At 41.2% G+C, this 23,287-nt stretch overlaps 2 protein-coding genes across 5 annotated transcripts in view; one reads left to right on the forward strand and one right to left on the reverse strand.

The window, feature by feature from the left end:
* The window catches only part of MYLK (myosin light chain kinase), a 268,245-nt gene that overhangs the window by 216,053 nt on the left and 28,905 nt on the right, over window positions 1-23,287 (reverse strand). Inside the window, exon 1 of one of the 4 annotated variants that reach the window (XM_060010778.1) lies at window positions 240-320. The exons of the other annotated variants lie outside the window; for them this stretch is intronic. The gene's annotated coding sequence lies outside the window, so the exon portion shown is untranslated. Of the gene's footprint in view, window positions 1-239; window positions 321-23,287 lie in introns of those variants that run through there. 4 annotated transcript variants of the gene reach the window in all.
* On the forward strand, window positions 10,086-10,343 carry LOC132424108 (small ribosomal subunit protein eS27-like). Its single transcript, XM_060009918.1, has one exon. It carries the CDS (start codon window positions 10,092-10,094, stop codon window positions 10,341-10,343), a length of 252 nt encoding a protein of 83 aa, XP_059865901.1. The 5' UTR covers window positions 10,086-10,091.

A 23,287-nucleotide genomic window follows, 5' to 3' on the forward strand; every position in this document is an offset into this window, starting at 1 on the left:
AGCAATCTTGATTCCTGGCTGGCTCCACCGATGGTCCCACTGACTTGACCAGTTCTAGAATTCTGACCGGCTAAGCCAAGGTCAACAGATAATGCTAACGCATGTTGACTTCACCCCCACCTGCCTGGGCACCCGGCCAGGTGTCATCTCACCTTGGGCGCTGTGGTCCCCTCCGGCAGCTCCTCAGGGCGGACTGAGGGGGTGGGGTCAACAGCACAATTTAAACTCTGCCCACTCACCGATGTCTCCTCTGCTGCTTGTTGGGCTGAGAGGACAAGGAAAGAAGTCCTGGAGGTCTGCCTCACCGTGGGGAGCCCTCAGCCAGGACACTCGTGAAGTGTTCTGGACTGCAGCAGGGGCAGCCTATCTGGCAGCCACCTGGCCAGTGCCTGGCAGAAAGGAGGACAGGAAAGCCGAGGCGGGGACAGACATGCAACAGGGAGTGGAAGCGGCAGCCGGAGGACCTCATCACCAGAGAGGCTGTTGGAAATGTCCCAAGGTCAACAATTGTTGCTTTTATGACCACGTGTGGGCGGCTATGGGTTTAGAGTTCAGGAACAATGGTTACGACGAGAACCAGAACAAGGTGCTTCCTTCCCCTACAGAGGACAGATGCAGGGGAGCCAGGGAGGAGGGTGCAGTGTCTGGGGAGAGTCCCTAGCAGGGATGAGGGAGGAAGGACACCTGGCAGGCCTCTCAGGAAGCCATTGGGGTCTCTGGAGGGGCCCGGCTTTGGTGACACAGCCAGGGGAAGGGGATGCCCACAGGATGGGGAGAAAGTACCCACATCTGGGAGAAGACTGTCCTCAGGGGTGAGTGAGCCCCCGCCCCCCACTGTCCCAGGACCCAGCCCACGTCCCATGCCCCGCAGAACCCACATGCAGGCAGCCCACGGCGCCCACCCCTCAGCCTGGTCCAGACTCCCGAAGTTCACCCCTTCTCCCCCCTTCACAAACCTGTTTCCCTCCAGCAGCAAATCTCAGATATTCCTTAAGAGCGAAACAAATACTTATATCAAGCGTATGCAGTAAATCCATTCTCTCAAAGGAACAAATGACTTATCTCTGAGCCCATTATGTGTTGCCCTTCCAGAAGGGGTATTAGTAAAAGATTCTTTGTAAACCCAAGGAAATCAAATGCTCATGACGGAATTTCAGCAGAGGAACTTTCAGGCGGAAAGGTCCTTACACATCCCTTCTATCACACAGGAGAACTAGAGGGTGGATGCTCAGTCTAGGGTGGTGGTCCCCCCCACTTTGAGGTGTACATTGAAGAAGAAATGGGAGTGACTGGACCCTCTGAAGAGGGGTGGGATGGGGTGCAATTCTCACCCTGTTACAGTGCCACGGCTAGACGTTCTCTCCCACCCGGACAGGGAGCTTCAGCAGAGAGCTAATCCCAAGGGTGCCAGCCCCACCTGAACCCACTTGCTGCTGGTAACCCGTGTGGCCACAGGACCAGGTGGGAGCTGAAGCAGGATGGGTGCTCCTGTAAGTAATGGTTTCTGTGTCTCTCATGGCCTAAGCCAGTCGGTCCCAGCGGAACTGCTCTCCACCCAGCAAGCTCAGTCCGTGTGCTGCCCCTCTACTCAAGGATTCTCCACCCTTGGTAAAGGGCTCAGGCACCTGTGGCTTGACCCTGACTCCACCTCCAGCTGGAGCACACCCGGCACCTCATCCTCGCCAGCCACTCTTCCGCTGGCTGCCAGCAGGAGGCACCTCCTCACCTGTTCTCCTGTGCCTCAGGCCCACATCCCACCCTGTGCCCACGGGAGCCGGGGATGCTCCGCGGAGCCCATTCTTTTGTCCAGCGGATTAGGCCACTTCCGGCTATAATCCTTTCACAGCTCAACCTGCATCAAGGATGGTTTCCAAAAGGACCCGAAGTCACTCACAAGAAAATACAAAATTAAACTGATTATTTAAAAACTAAAACTGTATAAAAGCTGATAATATATGGAAAATGGTTTTCTAAACTAATTTTACAAACGTATCAAGCATTACATCTGTCCCCTAAGTTTCATGACACTCATAGTAAAAAAAAAAAAAGGAAACAGAATGGGTCACATAATTCTCCTTGCTGTGAGGATGCAAAGGCACTTCATCAGGAAACAGTGCTAATCTCTGCAGAGAGGGAACTGAACATCACATGAACGATTCCACCCATAGGGTTTTCAGAAAGAAATGCTCACTGTTCGGCCCCTTTTTAACATCAACACTTATGAAAGTAAGAAAAATATTAAAACATGACTTGAGATTTTTGCAGGGAACTAAAGCAATGTCATTTGGGCAGGGGTCTGGAAGCTTAAATACAAGGCACAGTGATTCTCAGGGCACCTCACCACGCATTCTGCAGCAAAGAGGGGAAGAGGAAGTTTCGAGGGGGAGGGGCACTCGGAAATGTGGTGGGATTATTAATTCCCATATGACTTGGGGGTGGGAGGACAAGAATGCTAAAATCCTACATTAAACAGAATACTCATTATAAAGAATTATCTCATCTAAAATGCTAATAGTACCCCTGCTGAGAAACAGTGGAAGGGGAATCAGTAATTAGCATGACTCTTTTAATGCCTTAAATACCAATTAAATCTTCACAGAGAGTTGACAGCAAAGACTACAAGAATGTCTGCTCTGGGAGTACAGATGAAGGGGGATGCAGGCTTCTGATGTGTCAGTCCTGCTGGTGGTGACATGCCGATCATTTTATAAAGGGATTGGAGCCTGATGAGTACTGTTGGTTAGAGAGAGAGCTGGATGATGGCGAGCTATACGCATGCCTGTGGAAAGGGACAAACCTCTCCCGTTTTTTCTTTCTTTATATGTCTAAATGAGGACACAGTTGGGACATCAAAACTGCACATCAACACATCACAGGAGAAACTAGTCTAGAGCACTGGTTTTCAAAGTGTGGTTCCCAACTAACATCACCTGGGAACTTGTTGGAACTACCCCACACCGGCTGAATAGAAGAAACTGAGTGGGTCCAGCCAGGTGTGTTTTAACAAGCCCTCCAGGTGAGCCTGATTCAGGCTCAAGTTTGAGAATAGCCAGTCTAGAAGGTTCAGGGCTGAACATGGCCATTGGTCACCAGAGATATTTTAGAAATGCTGGCTCACCCCTGTGCCTAGTCTCTATTAGACTCTGACAGGGAGGGGGATATTGCAACATGTCTGCTGCAGGCAAATGATCAGGGACAGAGGGTCTGAGAGGGAAGACCTAAGTGATGAGAAATGGGAGCAAAGAGTGAATTATCAGGGGCCAATTTAAGTCTCAAGTCAGATTAACCACCCTAGAAGGATTTTGTTTTATTGAAACATAGTTGATTTACAATATTATATTAGTTTCAGGTACAGATAGTGATTTACAGCATTTACAGTGATTTACAGCATAGTGATTTAGTATTTTTATATATTCCATTTAAAGGTATTACAAAATAATGGTTATAATTCCCTGTGCTATACAGTATATCCTTGTTGCTTATCTGTTTTATACATAGTAGCTTGTATCTCTTAATCCCATACCCCTATCTTGCCCCTCTCCTCTTCCCTCTCCACATTGGTATCCACTAGGTTGTTTTCTACATTGGTGGGTCTGTTTTACTAGATATATTTAATTTTTTATATTCCACATATAAGTGATAACACAGTATTTGTCTTTTTCTGTCTGACTTATTTCACTAGCATAATACACTCTAGGTCCATACACATCGTTGTAAATGGCAGAATTTCATTCTTTTTTATGGCAGAGTAATATTCCATTGTATACAGCACCTTCTTTATCCATCCATCTATTGATGGACATTTGGGTTGCTTCCATATTAGCTATTGTAAATAGTGCTGCTATGAACATTGGGGTGCATGTACCTTTTCAAATTAGTGTTTTCATTTTTTCCAGATATATACCCAGGAATGGAATTGCTGGATCATATGGTAGTTTTATTTTTAGTTTTTTGAGGAACCTCCATACTGTTTTCCATAGCAGCTGCACCAATTTACATTTCCACCAACAGTGTACAAGGATTGCCTTTTCTCCACATCCTCACCAACATTTGTTATTTGTAGACTTTTTGATGATAGCCATCCTGACATGTGTGAGGTGATAACTTGTTGTTTTGACTTGTATTTCTCTAATAGCGATGTTGAGCATCTTTTCATGTGCCTGTTAGCCATCACTATGTCTTCTTTGGAAAAAAATCTATTCAAGTCTTCTGCCCATTTCTTCTTTGGATTGTTTTTTTTTTATATTGAGTTGTATGAGCCATTTGTATATTTTAGATATTAATCCCTTGTTAGTTGCATCATTTGCAAATATTTTCTCCCATTCAGTAGATTGTCTTTTTGTTTTGTTGATGGTTTCCTTTGCTGTGCAAAAGTTTTAAGTTTAATTAGTCCCATTTGTTTACTTTTGCTTTTATTTCTTTTGCATGAGGAACTAGATCCCCCAAAATATTGCCACAATTTATGTCAAAGAGTTTTCTGCCTATGTTCTCCTCTAGGAGTTTTATGGTTTCATGTCTTATATTTAGGTCTTTAACCCTTTTTGAGTTTATTTTTGTATATGGTGTGAGGAAATGTTCTAATCTCATTCTTTTACATGTAGCTGTCCAGTTTTCCCAGCACCACTTATTGAAGAGACTATCTTTTCTCCACTGTATATTCTTGCCTCCTTTGCTGTAGATAAAGTGACCACAGGTGTGCTGGTTTATTTCTTGGTAGAAGGATTTTGTTTTTAATCAAACTTGTACTTCTCTTTGAATAGTCAATACATTTATATGATTCAAAAGATTCAAAGGGTATGCAGTAAAAGGTCTTTCACCCTCCCCTGCTCCTAGGTATTCAGCTCCAACTTCCCTTCCTCAGAATCAGCCATGTCATCAGTGTCTTCTAGGAATATGTTATAAAAATACATATATGTTTTTGTCCCCACTTTCTTTCTTAAAAACACACTGTTTTGTACCTTGCTTTTTTCACTTAATATATTTTGGGGATTATTCCATATTAGACACATCAAGAACCACCTAGAAGACTTCCAAGTATCTGGAAACATACAACACCCCAGAGACATGTGTGCCTTCCCTAAAGAGAAGGAACATCTGCTAGGCATTACATGATTCCTGTGGATTTCTTAGTGAACCCTCTATAGAGAAATTGTCCTGAAATTCTCGGTTTGGAGAACTCTCCTCAGGCCCTACTTGTATGCTGTGTTATAACAGAAGGAGGTAATATGGAAACTCTGAGGTCATTAAAGTCCAAGAATAACACTACCAGATAACATTAGCAACTAGTGGGTCAGACACCCTATGATACACAGCAGAGGAAAGCTTGAACCCTGGAGAGAACTCAAAGCAATGAGATGACTTGAACTTTTTGTCTGTAAGACTAATAACCATAAAACACATTTTATCTATAGGAATTCACAAAACACATGAAAGGATAAAGACATGAACTAGTGAAGAATACTTAGGTCAGTTTTCAACACTTAGAATCAGATATATAACAGAATAAAATTATATATATATATATATATATATATATATATATACATATATATATATATATATATATATATAAAATCCCTATCCTTCTACAAGCTTCAGTTACAGTAACAGTTCCTTCAGAATTACTTTTTGTTCTGTCCTTCAGCACTATCAGTAAGATTAGTGATGTTGAGCACATTTTCATATACCTATTGGCCACTTGGATGTCATTTTTGGAAAAATGTCTATTCAGGTCCCTTGCTCATTTTTTAATTGGGTTATGATATATTTGTGGTGGGTTTTTGTTTGTTTTGTTTCTGCTATTGAGCTATATGAGTTCTTTATATATTTTAGATATTAATCCCTTTTTAGATATATGGTTTTCAGATATTTTTTCCCATTCTGTATGTTGCCTTTTCATTTTGTTGACGGTTACCTTTGCTGAGCAAAAGCTTTTTAGTTTGATATAGTCCCACTTGTTTATATTTGCTCTTGTTGCCTGAGTTTTTGGTGTCATATATAAAAAATCACTGCCAAGACCAATGTCAAGGAGCTTTTTTCTTATGTTTTCTTCTGGGAGTTTTAAAGTTTCAGGTCTTCTGTTTAAGTCTTTAATCCATTCTTATTTGGCTTTTGTGTATAGTATAAGGGTCTAATTTCATTCTTTTGCATATGGATATGCAAAATTTTCCCAACACCATCGGTTGAAGAGACTCTTCTTTCTCCATTGTGTATTCTTGGACCCCTTGTCAAAGATTAGTTGACTGTATATGTATGGGTTTATTTCTGGGCTCTCTATTCTGTTCCACTGATACATGTCTGTTTTAATGCCAGTACCATACTGTTTTGATAAGTATAGCTTTGTAATATAGTTTGAAATCAGGAATTGTAATGCCTCCAGCTTTGTTCTTCTTTCTCAAGAGTGCTTCGGCTACTCAGAGTCTTCTGTGGTTCCATACTAATTTTAGGATTGTTTGTTCTATTTCTGTGAAAAATGTCATTGGAATTTTGATAGGGATTGCATTGCATCTGTAGATCTCTTTGGGTAGTACAGATGATTTAACAATTTTAATTCTTCCAATCCATGAACACGAGCTATCTTTCCATTTACTTGTGTCTTATTCAATTTCTTTCATCAATGTCTTATAGTGTTCAGTGTATAGGTCTTTCACCTCCTTAGTTAAATTTATTCATATGTATTTAATTCTTTTTAATGCTATTGTAAATAGGATTGTTTTCTTAATTTCTTTTTAGGATAGTTTATTGTTGGTGCCTCCAGCTTCTGACACAGGTTTTAATGAAGACAAGTTCCTTCTGCAGGGAGGCACCCCTTTCCAAAGGCCACATCAATTCAGAGAGAAAAACCAAAACAAAAGCCCCACAGCAAGAGACAGGAAGGAAGGGAAGCTATTCAAACTCCCTGTCCCTCTCTTCCATAGCACACAATAGCTGAGTCCTCTACTGGAGAATCATGGCTCCAAAAGAATCCCTCTGACCTGGTGTTTTCTGGTTTTAAAGCCTGCGTTTGAGCACTGTCACTATGGCGACAAGTCTGGGATGCTCTACTCTAAGTGAGGAAGCTTATCCTTCAAACATGCTTCTTGAGTTAGCAACAAAGGAATTCACTGAACCTCAACTAATCTCATATTCTCCTGGGAGACCTCTCTCAAGAGGCACTTTCCTCCCCTTGCCCTCACAAACCTCCCAGGTTTACACTGTTCGGCCAACAACCACATTTACATAGAGATTTACAGTTTACTGTCAACCACATCACCCCAATCAAGCCCTGAGGAGTCCTCTTCAGTCACATGAGCCTCTTCTACAACAACTAAACAAAACGAGGCCCTTGGTTTTAGGGAGCCCTTCCCCGGAAGGCTAGCAGACACAGGCCCTGCAGCTGAGATGGGACAGAGGAAGGAGGAGCGGGAGCGTAGGGAACTTACCCACATGACTTTTTCTTTTCCGGAGGGAAGAATCTGCAGTGGCTTCTAACCCTGGCAGGCCTGATGCCCACTCCCCTGAAGCTCTTCTCAGTCTGTTCCGGGCTGTTGTTCTGCCTTGGCTCATGTTCTACATCATTCCCAGCCCCAGCTCTTCCAAGAGTGGCTGTCGGCTCTGGGGAATTTATCCCCCCTGACTTCAGAGGGGTCTTCCTTAAATATGAGTTCTTAGAGTCTGCCCTGGCTTCCTATAACATAGGTGTAAAAGGAAAACTCTCCTTTACTTTTCTCTACTCTGTGATGACATTCTGCTTCACTTCTGGTCACCACATGTGTAGAGGTTTGCCCCTCAACAAGCAATTCTCTGCAACACCAGCTGAGTGTCCTACAATTGAATTCAATTCTGACACTATCTACCTGGAGAGAGCATCAGATCCCACAGACTGCCCCCACTGCAGATACCAACTGCAAGTCCAGGTTGTTACCTGGACTTCTGACTGACTGGCTATAAATCAGAGACTCCCACGACTCCCCTCCTCGAGTTTGATCACTTGCTAGGACAGCTCACAGAATTCAAGAAAACAGTCTACTTATTAGATTAATGGTTTATTACAATGGATAGTAAAGAACATGAATGAACAGTCAGATGAAGAGATACATAGGGTGAGGTCCGGAAAAGTCCCAAGCACAGGGGCTTCTGTCTCGTGGAGTCTGGGGTATACCAGCCTCCTGGCACATAGATGAAACAACCCAAAAGCTCTCCAAACACCATCTTTTTGGGTTTTGATGGCGGCTTCCTGTCATAGGTACGAATGAATACATCATTGGCCACTGGTGATTAAGTCAATCTCTAGCCCTTCTCTCCTCCCCAGAGGTCAGGAAGTGGAACTGAAAGTTCCAACTCTCTAATCACCTGGCTGGCTCTGCTGGCAACTATCCCCCTTCCTATGGTTTTCTAGGGGCTTTCCAAAAATGACCTCATTAATATAAACTCAGTGGTTGAAACAGGTTTCTTATGAATAACAAAAAACACCCATTTCATCTTTATGCTCTAGTGCTACTTAAGGAGTTAGGAACAAAAGATGTCCATATAGTTCTTATCACTTACGAAATTACAAAGGTTTTAAGAGCTATTTCCAGGAAACATAACAAATTTATTACATCAGCGTATCACAATAGGCCTACCTCTTATTAGTTTTATAACCTTGAGGAAGTGATTTAACCTTTCTAAGCCTGTTGCCTCTTCTGTAAGATGGGGGCAATTACATCGATCCAGATGGTTCTGATAAGGACTGAGGTCACAGATACATTCTACAATTCTTAGTTCCCTCCCATCCCAGCCCACTCTGCCCTCAGGGGGTAGGCAGTCTCAAATCCTAAGGAGGTTCATAACAAAGAGACAAAATGATGTACCAACCTCGCATTGACCTCTCTACCTTGTGACTTTGGTCATTTCTGGGTGATATGTAATTCTTTTCCTCCGGTTTTCAAAACAAACAAATAAGGGAGGCTGTTCAACCTCATTTGTCTTTATTATGAGAGGCAATGAGGTAGGAACAAAGATCATCCTAGGAGATAAAACTTGGTTCCAGTCCTCCCTGCTCACTGAGTTCCTCAGCCTCTCTGGTCTCCAGGAGTTTCTTTTTAAATACCTTACCTGTCTTACCTCCCAGAGGAAAGGGGCTGGATACGGTGCTCTCTTAGAGCCCCTTCCTGCTCTAAGATCTCTGAACTTTAAGGGAGTACCAAACATGAAACGGGAATAAATCAGACTTACCAGAGAGACTGGTCTTGCCCTCTAGGAGTGTTCTAAAGTGTTCTAAACTCTGCCCTCACTTCTTAAAATAAACATTTCATTTCGGAATAATTTTAGATTTTTAGAAAAGTTGCTAAGATGATGCAGAGAGTTCCTTTAACCAATTTCCCCTAATTTTGACATCTTACATTACCATGGTACATTTGTCAGAACTACAAAACCAACATTGGTACATTATTTACTAAATTCCAGATTTTATTTGGATTTCATCAATTTTTCTACTAATGTCTTTTTTTCTGCTCCTGGATCCAATCCAGGATACCTCATTGCATTTAGGATAAAACAACTTTTAAATGGTGAAAGATTTCCAACATAGCGACAAACAGATCTTCAATAAAAAGAACATCAGATACACTGGAGGCTATTTTTGAGCCCTCTCTTCCCATTTTCAAGCCCTTTCCTTTCTCCCTAGAGAAGCATCATCACAAACTCATTGTTTATCATTCCCTGGCATGTTTGCATGGATTCCTAAAAAGAAAATATAAGCATAAACACTATTTATTATTGCTTTTCAGACTTTAAAACTTATATAAATATTATTCTTTTCATATCCTTCCATACCCTGCTTCTTTCATTCAACTATGTTTTTGAGATCCATCTGTTAAGAAATATAGCAATAGTTCTTTTTGCTCCTGTGCATAAGATGTACAGCATTTCATTCTATGAGTACACCACTATTATCATTCTCCTACTGATGGACATTTAAACCGTTTCTTTCTTTTCTTTTCTTTTTTTTGCTGCAATAGATATTTTAATGCATTTGCTGAAACATAAGAAAGATTCTCCATCTAGGACTAGAATTTCTGCATTAAAAGGTGTAACCAGCTTTCTGGTGGAGATGACCTTCCCATGATAACATGACTCTCGCAAAGGATCTCATTCATCCCTCTCCAGAAGAGGAGAAGAAGAAACACAAGAAGTGCCTGGTACAGAGCCCCAATTCCTATTTCATGGATGTGAAATGCCCAGGTTGCTATAAAATCACCACCGTCTTTAGCCGTGCACAAACAGTGGTTTTGTGTCTTGGCTGCTCTATTGTCCTCTGCCAGCCTACAGGAGGAAAAGCAAGGCTTACAGAAGGATGCTCCTTCAGATGGAAGCAGCACTAAAAGCACCCAGAATCAAGATGAATGGGAAACCATCCCAATAAACGCATTTTGGATACATCCTGTTTATTGTCTTGTTTTACTGCTAGGAAGCTCCTACCTCACGTATTCAGGGGCAACTCTAGAGTCAGTTGGGGCAATCTGTGAAATCAAAGGAAGGCAGTTTCCAAGTCAAAAGTCCACAGGGCTGAATATAAGGACTCCTTACCAAGAAAGAGGAAAGCTGTTGATGCCAACACCGCAAAGAGGGTAAAGAGGAAAATCTGGTAAGAACCCAAGAACTTCTGGAGGACACCTTAATCTTCACACTGATCGACGCATTGGCAGAATAAAAGAAGATAATAGTTATTTAATACATCCAGGACAGACGCTGCATTAAAAATCTTGTGTGGTCCTAAGGGTATCTAGCTGAAGCACTCAAAACCTAGCCCTCTAAGAAATTCTTTTGCTTCTTACCAGAGAAAAAGGGGTGAACTGTACTTGGCTCCTCTACCTCTTTTTGGCTTTTTACCTCTCTAACGTAATAAACTACAATTATTGAGTCTCTCATTTCTTTTCAGCTTACAAAAGAATATTTCAATCCTCTGCCACTTTAAAGTGCCTGTTACCTTTCCTGTGCACTTTAACTCCAGGTAACATGCTTCCCTTCACCAAGTTTGTGACAATGTATGGTGATTCAACTGTTACTTTTAATCCCTCTAACCTAAAACATTTCCTTGGATCACCAATGATCTCTTATATCCAGAGGCCACTTGTCCTTTTTTATTCAGGTGTCATTTCTAGGGAACATTCTGATTTGTATATAACCTTGTCCTCAATAAATCTTCAGACTTGTGTCTTTGAAGCATTAAAAAAAAAAGGTGTAACTAAATTGTTCCTTAAAGCTGTTGTACTGATCTACACTCCTTTCAGAAGTGAATGAGTCTGTTGTTCCACGTCCTCATCCATACTTGGAAGGGCATTCATTTTATAAATTAATTTGGTGACAACTGGCATCTTTATAATGAGTCTTCCAGTTCATGAACACTGCCTTTTTTCCCATTTATTAAGACTTTTTTCTTTTCAGTAATTGTAATTCCTCCAAAAATTTCCTGTACATATTTTGGTTAGGCATACCACTAGGTATCTTGAAGCTTTTATTACTATTGAAAATGGGATCCTTTATTTATTAATTTTTCTAATTGGTTATTACCGGTGAATAAGATTTCTATATGCTGATTTTGTGTCTAGGGAAACTGGCAAGCTCTTCCTATATATTTTCTACTTAAAAAAACTCAAGAAAATCATATTGTATGCAAATAAGGACATATCTTTCCAACATTCACAACATTTTTCTTATCTTGTTGCATTGGCTAGAATCTCCTGTACAATGCTGAATATGAATGGTGAGAGAGGGCATCTTTATCTTTTTCATGTCTTTACTGAAAAGAAGCCTAGGGTCTTATTGTTAAGGATAGTTTTTGCTGGAATATTTTGATAGATGCTCTTTATCAAGTTAAGGAAATTCCCTTCTAAGTTTCCTGAGAAGTCTATTCAATCGTGAACAAACACTAAATTCTGACAACTAACTTTTCTGTTTCTTACAGATTGTAGGTATTATTGATCTGTTAACATGATTTATTACATTAACATATTTTCTGATGTTGGATCATTCTTAATTTCATGCATAAACTCTACTTAGAATGTAAATATTTGAAACAGATTTGCAACTATTCCATAAGCATCTATGTTTATAAATTGGACTGTTTTATAATTTTCCTTTCTTGTATTCTTCTTGTCTGGTTTGGGTATTTAGGTTATATTATCATTGTAAAAGTAGATAGCTTTTCCTAATTTTCTATTCTTTTAAACAGTTTGTTAATATTAGGATTATCTACTTCTTAGAAGTTGAATAAAGTACAGATGTAAACCACCTAAGCCTGATATTTTGGAGAGATGAGGTCTTGGTTATCAGCTTAAGTTCTTTAATGATTTTTGCTTTTTGGTATTTTCTATATTTTTTAAAGTAGTTTTGGCAAATTATATTTACCTAGAAAACTATGTCTTTTCCCAATCCAAATTTTGTCATAAAATTCTTCAGAGTAGAATCTTATGATTTTTATTATCTATTACGCATCTGTAGTTATAGTTCCCTTTCTTTCAAAATATTATTTGTAGCTCTTTTTTGAAAAATAAGAAACTTAACTAGGGATTTATCTATTTTATAACTCTTTTTGATCCTCTAAATTGCTTTCTATTTCATTTTGTTTGTCCTCTTAGTTTCCTTACTTTTACTTTTCTAAAGGCTTATTTTCTTCCTTGTCTATCTTCTTGAGATGGACATGCATCGACAGTAATAGTCATCCACACAATATGTATTCTCCCTTTGTTCTTTATTAGCATAACCCCTATTTAGTTTGGGAAATCAATATGCCAAGCTAAAAGACAAACAAATTATGTTTTTCAGACTCCCCTGCAGCTAGGAAATGCCATATGACACACTTGTTACCAACGACATATAAGTGGAAATTATTGGGTAGGGCTTCCAGGAAAACTCTTTAATTACAGGTAGCAGACTCAGCTGGTACATGCCTCTTTCATAACCTGTCCTTTTCTTCCTCATCATGTTTGGAATGTGCATACAAAACTGGAAGTAGAGCAGCCATCTTACAACCATGAGGCAGCTAGCATGAGTATGAAAACTAAGTTTAGATGAGTCAAAAGTTAGAAGAGCCTGGGCTATCATGGCATCATGGAACCTCCATATCTGATTTGAACTGTCTACCTCCAAATGAAATCAAGTCCCCCATAAAACTGTGTTCCTCTGAGACAGGAGGGAAGAGGGCAGGGCACAACCATTAAAAGAATGATACAACCATTAAGAACAGAATATGACATAAACTGGTTAGAACCTATTAGGCCCTAGATGGTGGAAGATTTGACTTCCAGTAGACCTTGATCCTCATTACACACTCACTGTAATAATTAGCATGCTAAATGACATACCCACAGGCACCATGACAGTTCCAAGGCCAACCATAAAAGGCCAAAAAGTGGGCAGTGGCCCAATTCCTGGAAATCCCCGCCCCTTCCCCAACATAGTTGGAATACTTCCAATTTATTAGCCTATGAAATTACCCAGCCCACAAAAACTAACCATCCCATATTTTGGGGCTGCTCTTGCCTTTTGAGATAAGACTGTATTCTGTCTATGGTATGTGTATCTCTCTAAATAAATCCATTTCTTACCTATCACTTTGTCTCTCACTGAATTCTTTCTGCTATGAGACATAAAAAACCTAAGCTTCATTAAATCCTGAGACCAGGTGTGCGATTTCAATGAAAAGACAGTGGGTTCAAGTCCAAGTCTGAATTTTGGCTGGGTTTGAGTCCCATTTGAGGTGTGATTGGGTTCAAGTCCCAATCTGAGGTGTGCGGTTTCACCTCTGCAAAGTTTATGATTAACCTCTCCAACCAAAACTTTATTTCCTTTTTTATACTGCACCAGTTTCCCTCAGGATTGAGGAGTATCAAAGAAAAGGGGGGACTGAAACTGAGCAGGACCCTGCAGCGCCCTCCCAGGTACAAAAGCCTTTCTGTGTCCCCTGTTTCCTGTTTGTAGAAAAAGGCTTTAGTGTCCTAGGCCTTCCCTGATTTCCAAAGAGCTGAGCCAGTTATGATTTAGGGAAGTGAGAGAATGCAGAAACAAAGGAAAGGCAGTCAAGAAACAATAGTTCAGCAATCAGAGTCCTAGTTCCTCTTCAAGGGATATAAGTAACCATCTGATGCATATCTTTGAGTTGTTCTTCAGGAACTAAGACTCCCACCCAGGTGGAGGATGGTGACTACATGCTGACCACAAGCACAGAGACCCCAGACTGGCTGGAACCAGAAGGTTGGTGATTAAGATTCCTGAAACACAACACTGTTTCCTCACCACCAACCAATCAGAAGAAAATCATGCCCTCCACAACCTTCAGCCCAAATGGTGCCTTTAAAAACCTTATAGTCCAGCGAGCCAGGAAGATGGATCTGAGAAAAACCTATGTCTCATATCTTCTTGGTTGGCACCCTCTTATCAATAAACTGCTCCAAACTCTGATGTTTCAGTTTGTTTGGCCTTACTGTGCATCAGTACAGGAACTTGAGTTTGACAAAACAAACTTCCTGTTACATGACAAGATTAAACCTCTAGGTCATTTAACCCATGATCATTTACACACAGCCAAATGCCATTTTAAATAATACAATATTCAACTATCTTTCATTTTATTTATTTATTTTTATTTTTATTTTTTTTGCGGTACACGGGCCTCTCACTGTTGTGGCCTCTCCCGTTGCGGACACGCAGGCTCAGCGGCCATGGCTCACGGGCCTAGCCGCTCCGCGACATATGGGAACTTCCCGGACCGGGGCACGAACCCGTGTCCCCTGCATCGGCAGGCGGACTCTCAACCACTGCGCCACCAGGGAAGCCCATTTTTTTTATTTTTAATAAATGTATTTAAGGTCATAAATTTTCCTGAAAGAAAAGCTTTCTTGACTAAACTGAGAGATCAACTGTGCTGGTCCAGACCAGAAAGACCACCTAGCCAACCCAAAAAGTAGTGATATAAATGAAAATGGCCATGGTTTAAGTCCCTAAATTTGGGGGTGGTCTGTTATACAGTAAAAGCTAACTAATACAGAAATTGGTTTCAAGAGTCGGGTGCTGCCATGACAAAATCCTAAAACATGTGGTGCTGGCTTTGGAATAGGGCAGCGACCAGAAAATCAGTAAGGAAACAGACTGCAAAGGTGGCCAAAATGAAAAAACAAACAAACCCAGAAACCCACCTGCTGTAGCAGGTCTGGAAAATGACGACTCATACTATGTAGAGACAGAACAGTTGGTAAAAGTGAAGTTGACACTACCTTGAGAGGAAAAAAAATGAACCTAATGAACTTTCGGTTACAGCTAAGTAGATCTCCAGAGAGAATCTGGAAAGTGCCACTTGGGCACTCTTCACTGCATGTGATAAAATATGGCAAGACAGAAGAATGGGCAAAAGAAGGAAATGTTCAGTTTGCAACCAGAATTTAGATGGAATACAGCGGGCCCAGGGCCTGCTGTGTTGGAAAATAAAACTCTCATCTCCAGTCTCCCCATATCTGAATAGTCTTCAAGTACAAGATTCTTAAAGTAAAAGGAGACCTTAGGACAAAGAGAAAAGCAAGGGTATGGCCACTTGTTAAGATCTCTGAAAGATTTAAGATAGTGCCTAGTATACTTTCTCAACTAGACAAAAAGGCATGACAGAAGCCTAATCCCAAATCACAGCGAATAAATCTAGAGAAAAAATAATTGTGGGTATAGCTTTTGTTGAATAAAGCAGACTATAATCTGTTACACCGAAAGCCCAAAATGTTTAAAAAAACAAAAACAAAACAAAACTATACCAGCAAAAGCACCATCAGCTTGGACTAGAGGGAACTAAGATTGATTAAACTGCAAAGAAGGCTCTAGGCTCTCAACTACCCATGGGCAGGAAGCCAGATGAGAAAGCTGCTGAACTGTTAACATGGCCATTTCTTATGGAAAGGAAAGATTTCTCAAGATGAGGAACCAAGGGACTAGAGAATGGAGTCTAGGGCCTTGGAGAACAATGGAATGGGAAGGCACTCCCAGGAAGCAGAACTAAGCCCTGATCAAGGGCCTAGGGGGAATTTTAGACCAGTGATTTTATGTATCCTCTGATCTTCCCCCCTTTGAAGGGATGCGTCTATTCAGTTAACCTGTCTCTGTCTCACCACTGTACGTCAGGTGTGCAGGGAGAAGGTGACTTGTCACTTTAATTCACAGATCTCTGAATCAAGAGGTGCCTTACCCAAGGATCCTCATTCATCCTGATGTGATAAGATCATGAGATCGCAACCTTCCAGCCTGATGCTATATGTAGGATGAGACATGTAAACTGGGAGAAATGTGAATAATTTGTGGCAAAGGAGCAAACTGTGGTAGATTCTAAAAGCAGCCACACACGTCTATACAATGGAATATTACTCAGCCATAAAAAGAAACAAAATTGAGTTATTTGTAGGGAGGTGGATGGATCTAGAGTCTGTCATACAGAGTGAAGTAAGTCAGAAAGAGAAAACAAATACCGTATGCTAACACATATATATGGAATCTAAAAAAAAAAAAGAAGAACCTAGGGGCAGGACAGGAATAAAGCAGCAGACATAGAGAATGGACATGAGGACACGGGGAGTGGGAAGGGTAAGCTGGGACAAAGTGAGAGAGTGGCATGGACATATATACACTACCAAATGTAAAACAGATAGCTAGTGGGAAGCAGCCACATAGCACAGGGGGATCAGCTCAGTGCTTTGTGACCGCCTGGAGGGGTGGGATAGGGAGGGTGGGAGGGAGGGAGATGCAAGAGGGAGGAGACATGGGGATATATGTATACGTGTAGCTGATTCACTTTGTTATAAAGCAGAAACTAACACACCATTGTAAAGCAATTATATTCCAATAAAGATGTTAAAAAAATTTTTTTAATTAAAAAAAATAAAAGCAGCCACAAATTCTTTTCCTCCTACCAAGGGGTGGAGTCTGTTTCTCCACCCCTTGAATCTGGGCTTGGCCTCGTGACTTGTTTTTGCTAACAGGACATTAGTAAATGTAATACAAACAGAAGATTAAAAAGTGCTTGCAAAAGGAGGCTGGCTCTCTGGCTGCATTTGGAAGCCTGGACTATCATGTGAACAGCCTCAGTAGACAATTTGGAAGATGAGAGGCAATTTGGAAGAGAACTAAGGCATCCCAGCATGCAGGCCGTCAACTTCCAGACACTGAAGCTATCCTAGATCATCTAGCCAGCCACCAGCCCATCACAGATGTATGTGATGGTCAAGATCAGCTGAGCTGGCCCAGATTTTTAAAACTACACAGCTACCCCAAAGATTCTAGAGCTGAATAAGATAGTGTTTCTTTTAAGCCATTAAGTTTTGTAGTGGTCTGTTATGCAGCAAACCTCAACTGTTACAATTATAATTTTTTTTTTACATAGTCCATAATTATCATCTTCCTGACTCTGAATATGGCCTTAACATCCCTCCCCCCAGAATAGCCTGCCCCATATTGCTATTGTCGCCTAATTTTCATTTTAATCATATTTTTAAATCACACACACACACACTCACACACACTCAGGAATTTTTTATAGGTTAACAGTTAAATGAATATAAATATATTTAATCAATTTCTGTGTTCACTGTTGTTTATTATATTGTGCATCCGTTCTCATTGTTTGATTTTTTTCCTTCTAAAGTATATCTTTTAATAGTTCTTTTAATGAGAGTCTTGAGTTTATACCTTTGGTCTTTATTTTTCTCTCACTGCTGTAGGATAGTTTGTCTAGGCATAGTATTCTAGGTCCAACACTTAGAAGTTGTAAGTCTGTTTTCTTACTTCTCCTGCTGCTAAAACATCTATTAGTCATTTATTTATATATGATTTTTCTTTTTTTTTTCGGTACATGTGTCTCTCACTGTTGCGGCCTCTCCTGTTGCGGAGCACAGGCTCCGGACGTGCAGGCTCAGCGGCCATGGCTCACGGGCCCAGCCGCTCCGCGGCATGTGGGATCTTCCCGGATCGGGGCACGAACTTGTGTACCCTGCATCGGCAGGCGGACTCTCAACCACTGCGCCACCAGGGAAGCCCCATGACATATTTTTAACTCTGATTTTTAATTGGTTGCTATGGACTGAATGTTTGTGTCCCCCCTAAATTCATATGATGAAGTCTCAACTCCCAATGTGACTGTATTTGGAGACCGGACCTTTATGGAGGTAATTAGGGTTAAATGAAGTCATAACAGTGGGGCCCTGATCAGATAGGATCAGTGTCCTTAGAAGAATAGACAGGAGAGAGCTCGCATTCTCTCTCTCCCTGCTACGTCAGGACACAGTGAGAAGGCGGCCATCTACAAGCCAGGAAGATAGTTCTCACCAGAAACTAAATCAGTTTTGATCTTGGACTTCCCAGCCTCCAAAACTGTGAGAAATAAATGTCTGTTGTTTAAACCACCCAGTCTATGGCATGTTGTTATGGCAGCCCAAGCAGCTTCATATACTGGTCTCCCCCCTGCCCTTGATAGTATGCAGTTTCACTGCAATATGTGTAACTGTGGGTTAACTTTTATTTAACCTCCGTAGTATTCGGAGATACTTTTGATCCAAGAACTCATAGTTAGTCAACTCTGGAAAATTATTAGCCATGTATTTAAATATTGCTTCTCTTTCATTCCCTCTGTTCTCTCTTTAACTTTTATTATAGAATGTTGAAGCCAGTCAATTTATCTTTCATATCTCTAAACTTACAGGGTAAGTTTCTCTGTACTGCTTTCCAATCTGTTAACTTACTTCAGTGGTATCTAGGAATCAGTGTACCCTATCTATTGTATCTTTATTTCAATAACTACAGTTTTCATTTCACATTTTAATTTTTTATATATATCTGATCTAATTTATGCTTTTTTTCATAATTCCTTATTTTTTAATGAAAGTTATGCCTTTTTTTAGGGCAGGGCACATCCTCTACCTACTTATTATAAAGTTATTTTCAGACTAGTCTATAAAATTAATTTCATTTGGGATAATTTCTTATTCTTACAGTTGATTCTGTTACCTCATTTATTTGCAATTTTGGAGTTGCAAGCTCCTTTTGAGTCTGTTCTTCTCACTTTTGTTACTTTGTTCCTCTCTCTCTGACCCCATTTCTCCTTGACCCTCCGAGCCCCCAGTGCAGAAGCACGTTGGGTGTTACAGTCCCACAAGAACACGGCAGCCGCAGTCACAGAACCAGCAGGCAGCTGGGCTCAGTTCCTGGTAGCAAGGCTATGTGCTTGTTCTTGCCTTCCTTAGCCCACAACTCCTGTCCCAGTCTCCTCCTTCCCTCTCACACACCCAGCCTTCCTTCCTGACTTGGTGAGCTCTTCTTCAGCCCTGGCTTCAAGCCTTACTCTGGTTTCTCAATGCCTGCAGAGCACTCTTATTTTTTGGGTCCCTTTATTTCATAGGAGTCAAACTCTTCATAGCCACTGCCTCCAACCAACCTACAGCACAAGAAACTTCAGTCTCTGATCACCTTTTTGCAATTCTCTTCTTTTATGATCCACAGAGACGGTTACTTCACATCTGAGGCTGGTGATGTCCATTTTTTGTTTCTCTTTCCTTTTGTCCCTCAGAGATATGAGTTTGGGGAATCAGTTTTCAAAATGTAAACAAAATGTACATTAGGAATCTGGTCCTCCTTCCCAAAGTTGCACGTGCCCCCAAAATGAAACTTTAACAAAGGACAAGGGGATCATATGTGAATGTCAATCATTTCTCTCTTGAGCCAGAGAAGCATCTCCACCTCACTAAAGCCTCTCTGTCCAAAAGGCAAGCATGGTGAGGACGGCAAAGAGAACCACTGCTCTTGGCTACCATATACCCTGGAGATCTGGGAACTTCTCCTTTTAGATCTAAGCTATTTATTGATCAAACGAACCAGAACAGAGGACTTTGGCAAGAACTTGAAAGACTAATATAATCTTTCCCATTCATTCAAAAACTTCAGTTAGAAAGAATGGGATGGAAAGAGGACACAGGAAATACTGTGATGTGGCATATTCAAAACTACAAGTCCATTCTTTTTGGAACAGAACTTGCTACACTGGGGCATGGGCACCTGAGTCTTCAGTGTCTGTGACGTTGTCCTTATAGTTACTGGACAAATAAAGGGATATAACTTAGTCTGGAATTAATAAGTGGAGAACGCACAACACAAGTAGCTTTCCTTCCCCTTGACCTGGAGAGAGACGTCTTCCTTGCCTATAAGCATATAGGGAGAAATTTCACTTTCCGTTGGAACAACTCAATTTGGCATTCCCCTATAACATACCACCACAACTCTCATCTGTTTATCCACCGGGAACTTCCCCGAATTGGCCTCATCAGGGTACCAGGTGGGATGAGATGGGGCACATCAGTTTCAGCACTAACTTCCAGGGGTTTACTTTTGTATGTGTGCTCATCTGGGGGGTTGCTTTCTGCCAAGTCTACCGTAACACAGCCAGTTTTCCATTTAGCTACACGACTCATTCCAATATTTATTGAGCATTTACTGATAAGAACAGCTCCTATGTAACGGGGCCCTCTGTTTGCATGACAGTGAATTTTATATACTCATTTAATCTTCACAGCCGCTAGTCATTCAAAGTAGGCACTGTTATCTTCATTTTTCAATAGAGAAAACAGGCTTAGAGAAGTTTAGTAGTTTCTCAAAGTCACACAGGCTGGAGCTTGAATTTGGATATGACTCCAAAACCAAAAATGTTTTTGTTATTGCAATCTGAGGACACCCCTTCTTTCCTATAGAGAAACTGTGTGTTCCAGGCTATGGCCCTAAGTTTTCTACACTGAGGCAAGGCCAGCCTAAAACAGCCCACTCCGGAGCTGTCCCCTGGCCTGTATATATTCATTTTCCCCTCCCACCTCCATTCTGCCATTTGTGCTTCTGGGGCCTATGACCTAACAACTCTCAGCTACAGGCAGAATCAGACAGAGGCAACAAGAATTTTTGGGTCGCTATTGGTATTGGATTCTGGGCCCTTCTCATTCAGGGCCCCAAGGTTTCGTAGTTTTCCTGCTGCCTAAGCTCTGGGGATTTGTCTCCTTGTGAAGCTTATTTTTATCACTTGCAGTGGTGCCCAGATCCCGTGGTATTGGCCTTGGCCCTGAGGATGGTATATAATAGGCAGAAAAATGCAGTGGGACTTGGAAGAACTGAGAGGTCTCCAGAAAGGGAGAGGCCTCGAAGTACAAAGGAAAGGAAAACTGGAGCTGGTTTCCCAGAAATGTGGATGGGCTCTAACCTTCCACTCACTCCTTTGGCCTCTTTAGTAATTCCCTGGACAGCCTGGGAGAGTCATGGGCCTCAGCTCACCAAAATGCTTCTCCCCACTCCATCCTGACACCTAATGTGCTAAGTGCTTTGTGGGCATTACTTCATTTCATCCTTATCACATCCTATGAGGTATAGGTGTTATTATCTCCACATCATAGATGAGAAAACCAAGGGAAAGAGAAGTTTTATAACTTACACAAAATCGCACAGCTAGTAAATGACAGAGCTAGGATTTGAAACCAAGCAGTCTGATGCAGAGGCTGTATGCTAAACTACTACAGAAATAGCCTCATAGAAAAAACAGAAAAGATGGATGTAAAATATGTGTCTATAATTAGTTACAGGGATTTGGGGGGATTGGGCAATGCTTGGTCAACACCATATTTTGACTGGTGAAGGGCTAGGCTCTGTGACCTTCCCACACACTGTCTTCTAAAGGATGCCCGTTCAATTGGAGTGGACAGAAGGGTTCTTGGCCCACAGCACATTTGACTCACGGCACTCACTCAGTAAATGTTAGCTAGAGTAGAAGCCCTTTTAAATAACCTCCATTTACCAGAATACCCTTTTAGGCAACATTCTCCATTCCCTCTGTACCAGATACTGCCTGATGCCACCATGCTGAATGCTCAGGGCTACTAGGTATTCTCTAGTATACCTGAACCTTCTGCTCCTTCCAGGTAAGCTGTTTGCAAGAGTCAGCTGGCTTGTCCCCAAAACCACTTTTTCCAATTGTATTTACTACTTAGATTATATAAGTGAATTCACATATAATTCAGCCTGATTCAATCATACCAAATGCCAGCCATTTCCAGAAACCTAACCCATGTTCAAAAGATGAAGTGTCATCATAACACAAGATGTTAGAAAGACTGTCCAACTATCACTATCATAGAAAGACTGTCCAACTATCACTATCATATAAAGACTGTCCAACTATCACTATCATATAAAGACTGTCCAACTATCACTATCATAGAAAGACTGTCCAACTATCACTATCATAGAAAGACTGTCCAACTATCACTATCATATAAAGAGGTTCTATAACTCAAGAAGAAAAAGACAAATCATTTAATAGAAAAATGAGCTAAGGACAAGAACGATTTACAAATAGCGAGAAAACATGGCAACGTGCCCAATCTTACCAGAGGTAAGTAAAAATTAAATTAACAGTGAGATAGCATTTACTATCCATTAGACTAACAAAAATTTAAATGACTGATGTCATCTGGTTTTGGTAAGGTATGGGCAATCAAACTGTTACTAGTAATTTCTTGTAGGCAGTAGAAACAATACATTCATATACATAAATACATTTTTAAGGGGATTTTCAGTGTTTTCGGATGCAGCTAAATAAAAAGCAAAACTCACCCTCAGAAGGAAGAAGGAACTGTTCTAAACCTTAAACACTATTCTAAAACTGAAATTCGAAAAACATTTACAGCAATGTGGCATCACCAGATGAAGAGGTGATAATACGCACCCTCCTAAGAGGACTACTGTGATTTAGACGAGGACTTCCTAGTGTGGTGATTCAGACGCCCATCTCCCAACTCTGCTGGCCTATCTTGGCGGGTGTGGCAGCGCCCATCCCCAGCAGGCCCGGCACAGGACGCCATGCTGTTCAGCAACACCCCTCTCTCTCCTCCCCACTCTCTCACGTACAAGGCTCGGGTTGCACTGGGGTGGACAGTTTGCCTCTCACATTCTTTGATCAGAACATTGCTGGGTCTCCAACCTCTCATGCTTGAAACAGACTTGCTGGTATTTGAGCCCTTAGGACACCCAGCGCCTGCAATAAAATAAAGACTCAGCTTCTCTTGGAGACCCACTGAGCCAAGGACATAGTGTTCTATCTATACAATGAAATGCAGATTTCCCAATAAAAGGCAAAATTCTTGACTTCGGGAGGTTGAATAGGATGGAAAAGAATTCCAGCTGGTTAAAGTTACGGCACTGAAAAAAGCCCTGTCTGAGAATAATTCTTGTGTCTGAGGCCAAGATGCTGTCATCTTGCCACAGGCTGTTA

The sequence above is a fragment of the Delphinus delphis genome, chromosome 4 (genome assembly GCF_949987515.2).
Source record: "Delphinus delphis chromosome 4, mDelDel1.2, whole genome shotgun sequence".
In the NCBI taxonomy this organism is placed as follows: Eukaryota; Metazoa; Chordata; class Mammalia; order Artiodactyla; family Delphinidae; genus Delphinus; species Delphinus delphis.

Excerpts from the sequence above, each read along its gene's own strand:
- LOC132424108 (XM_060009918.1), top strand. The coding sequence starts at position 10,092 with ATGACTCTCGCAAAGGATCTCATTCATCCCTCTCCAGAAGAGGAGAAG.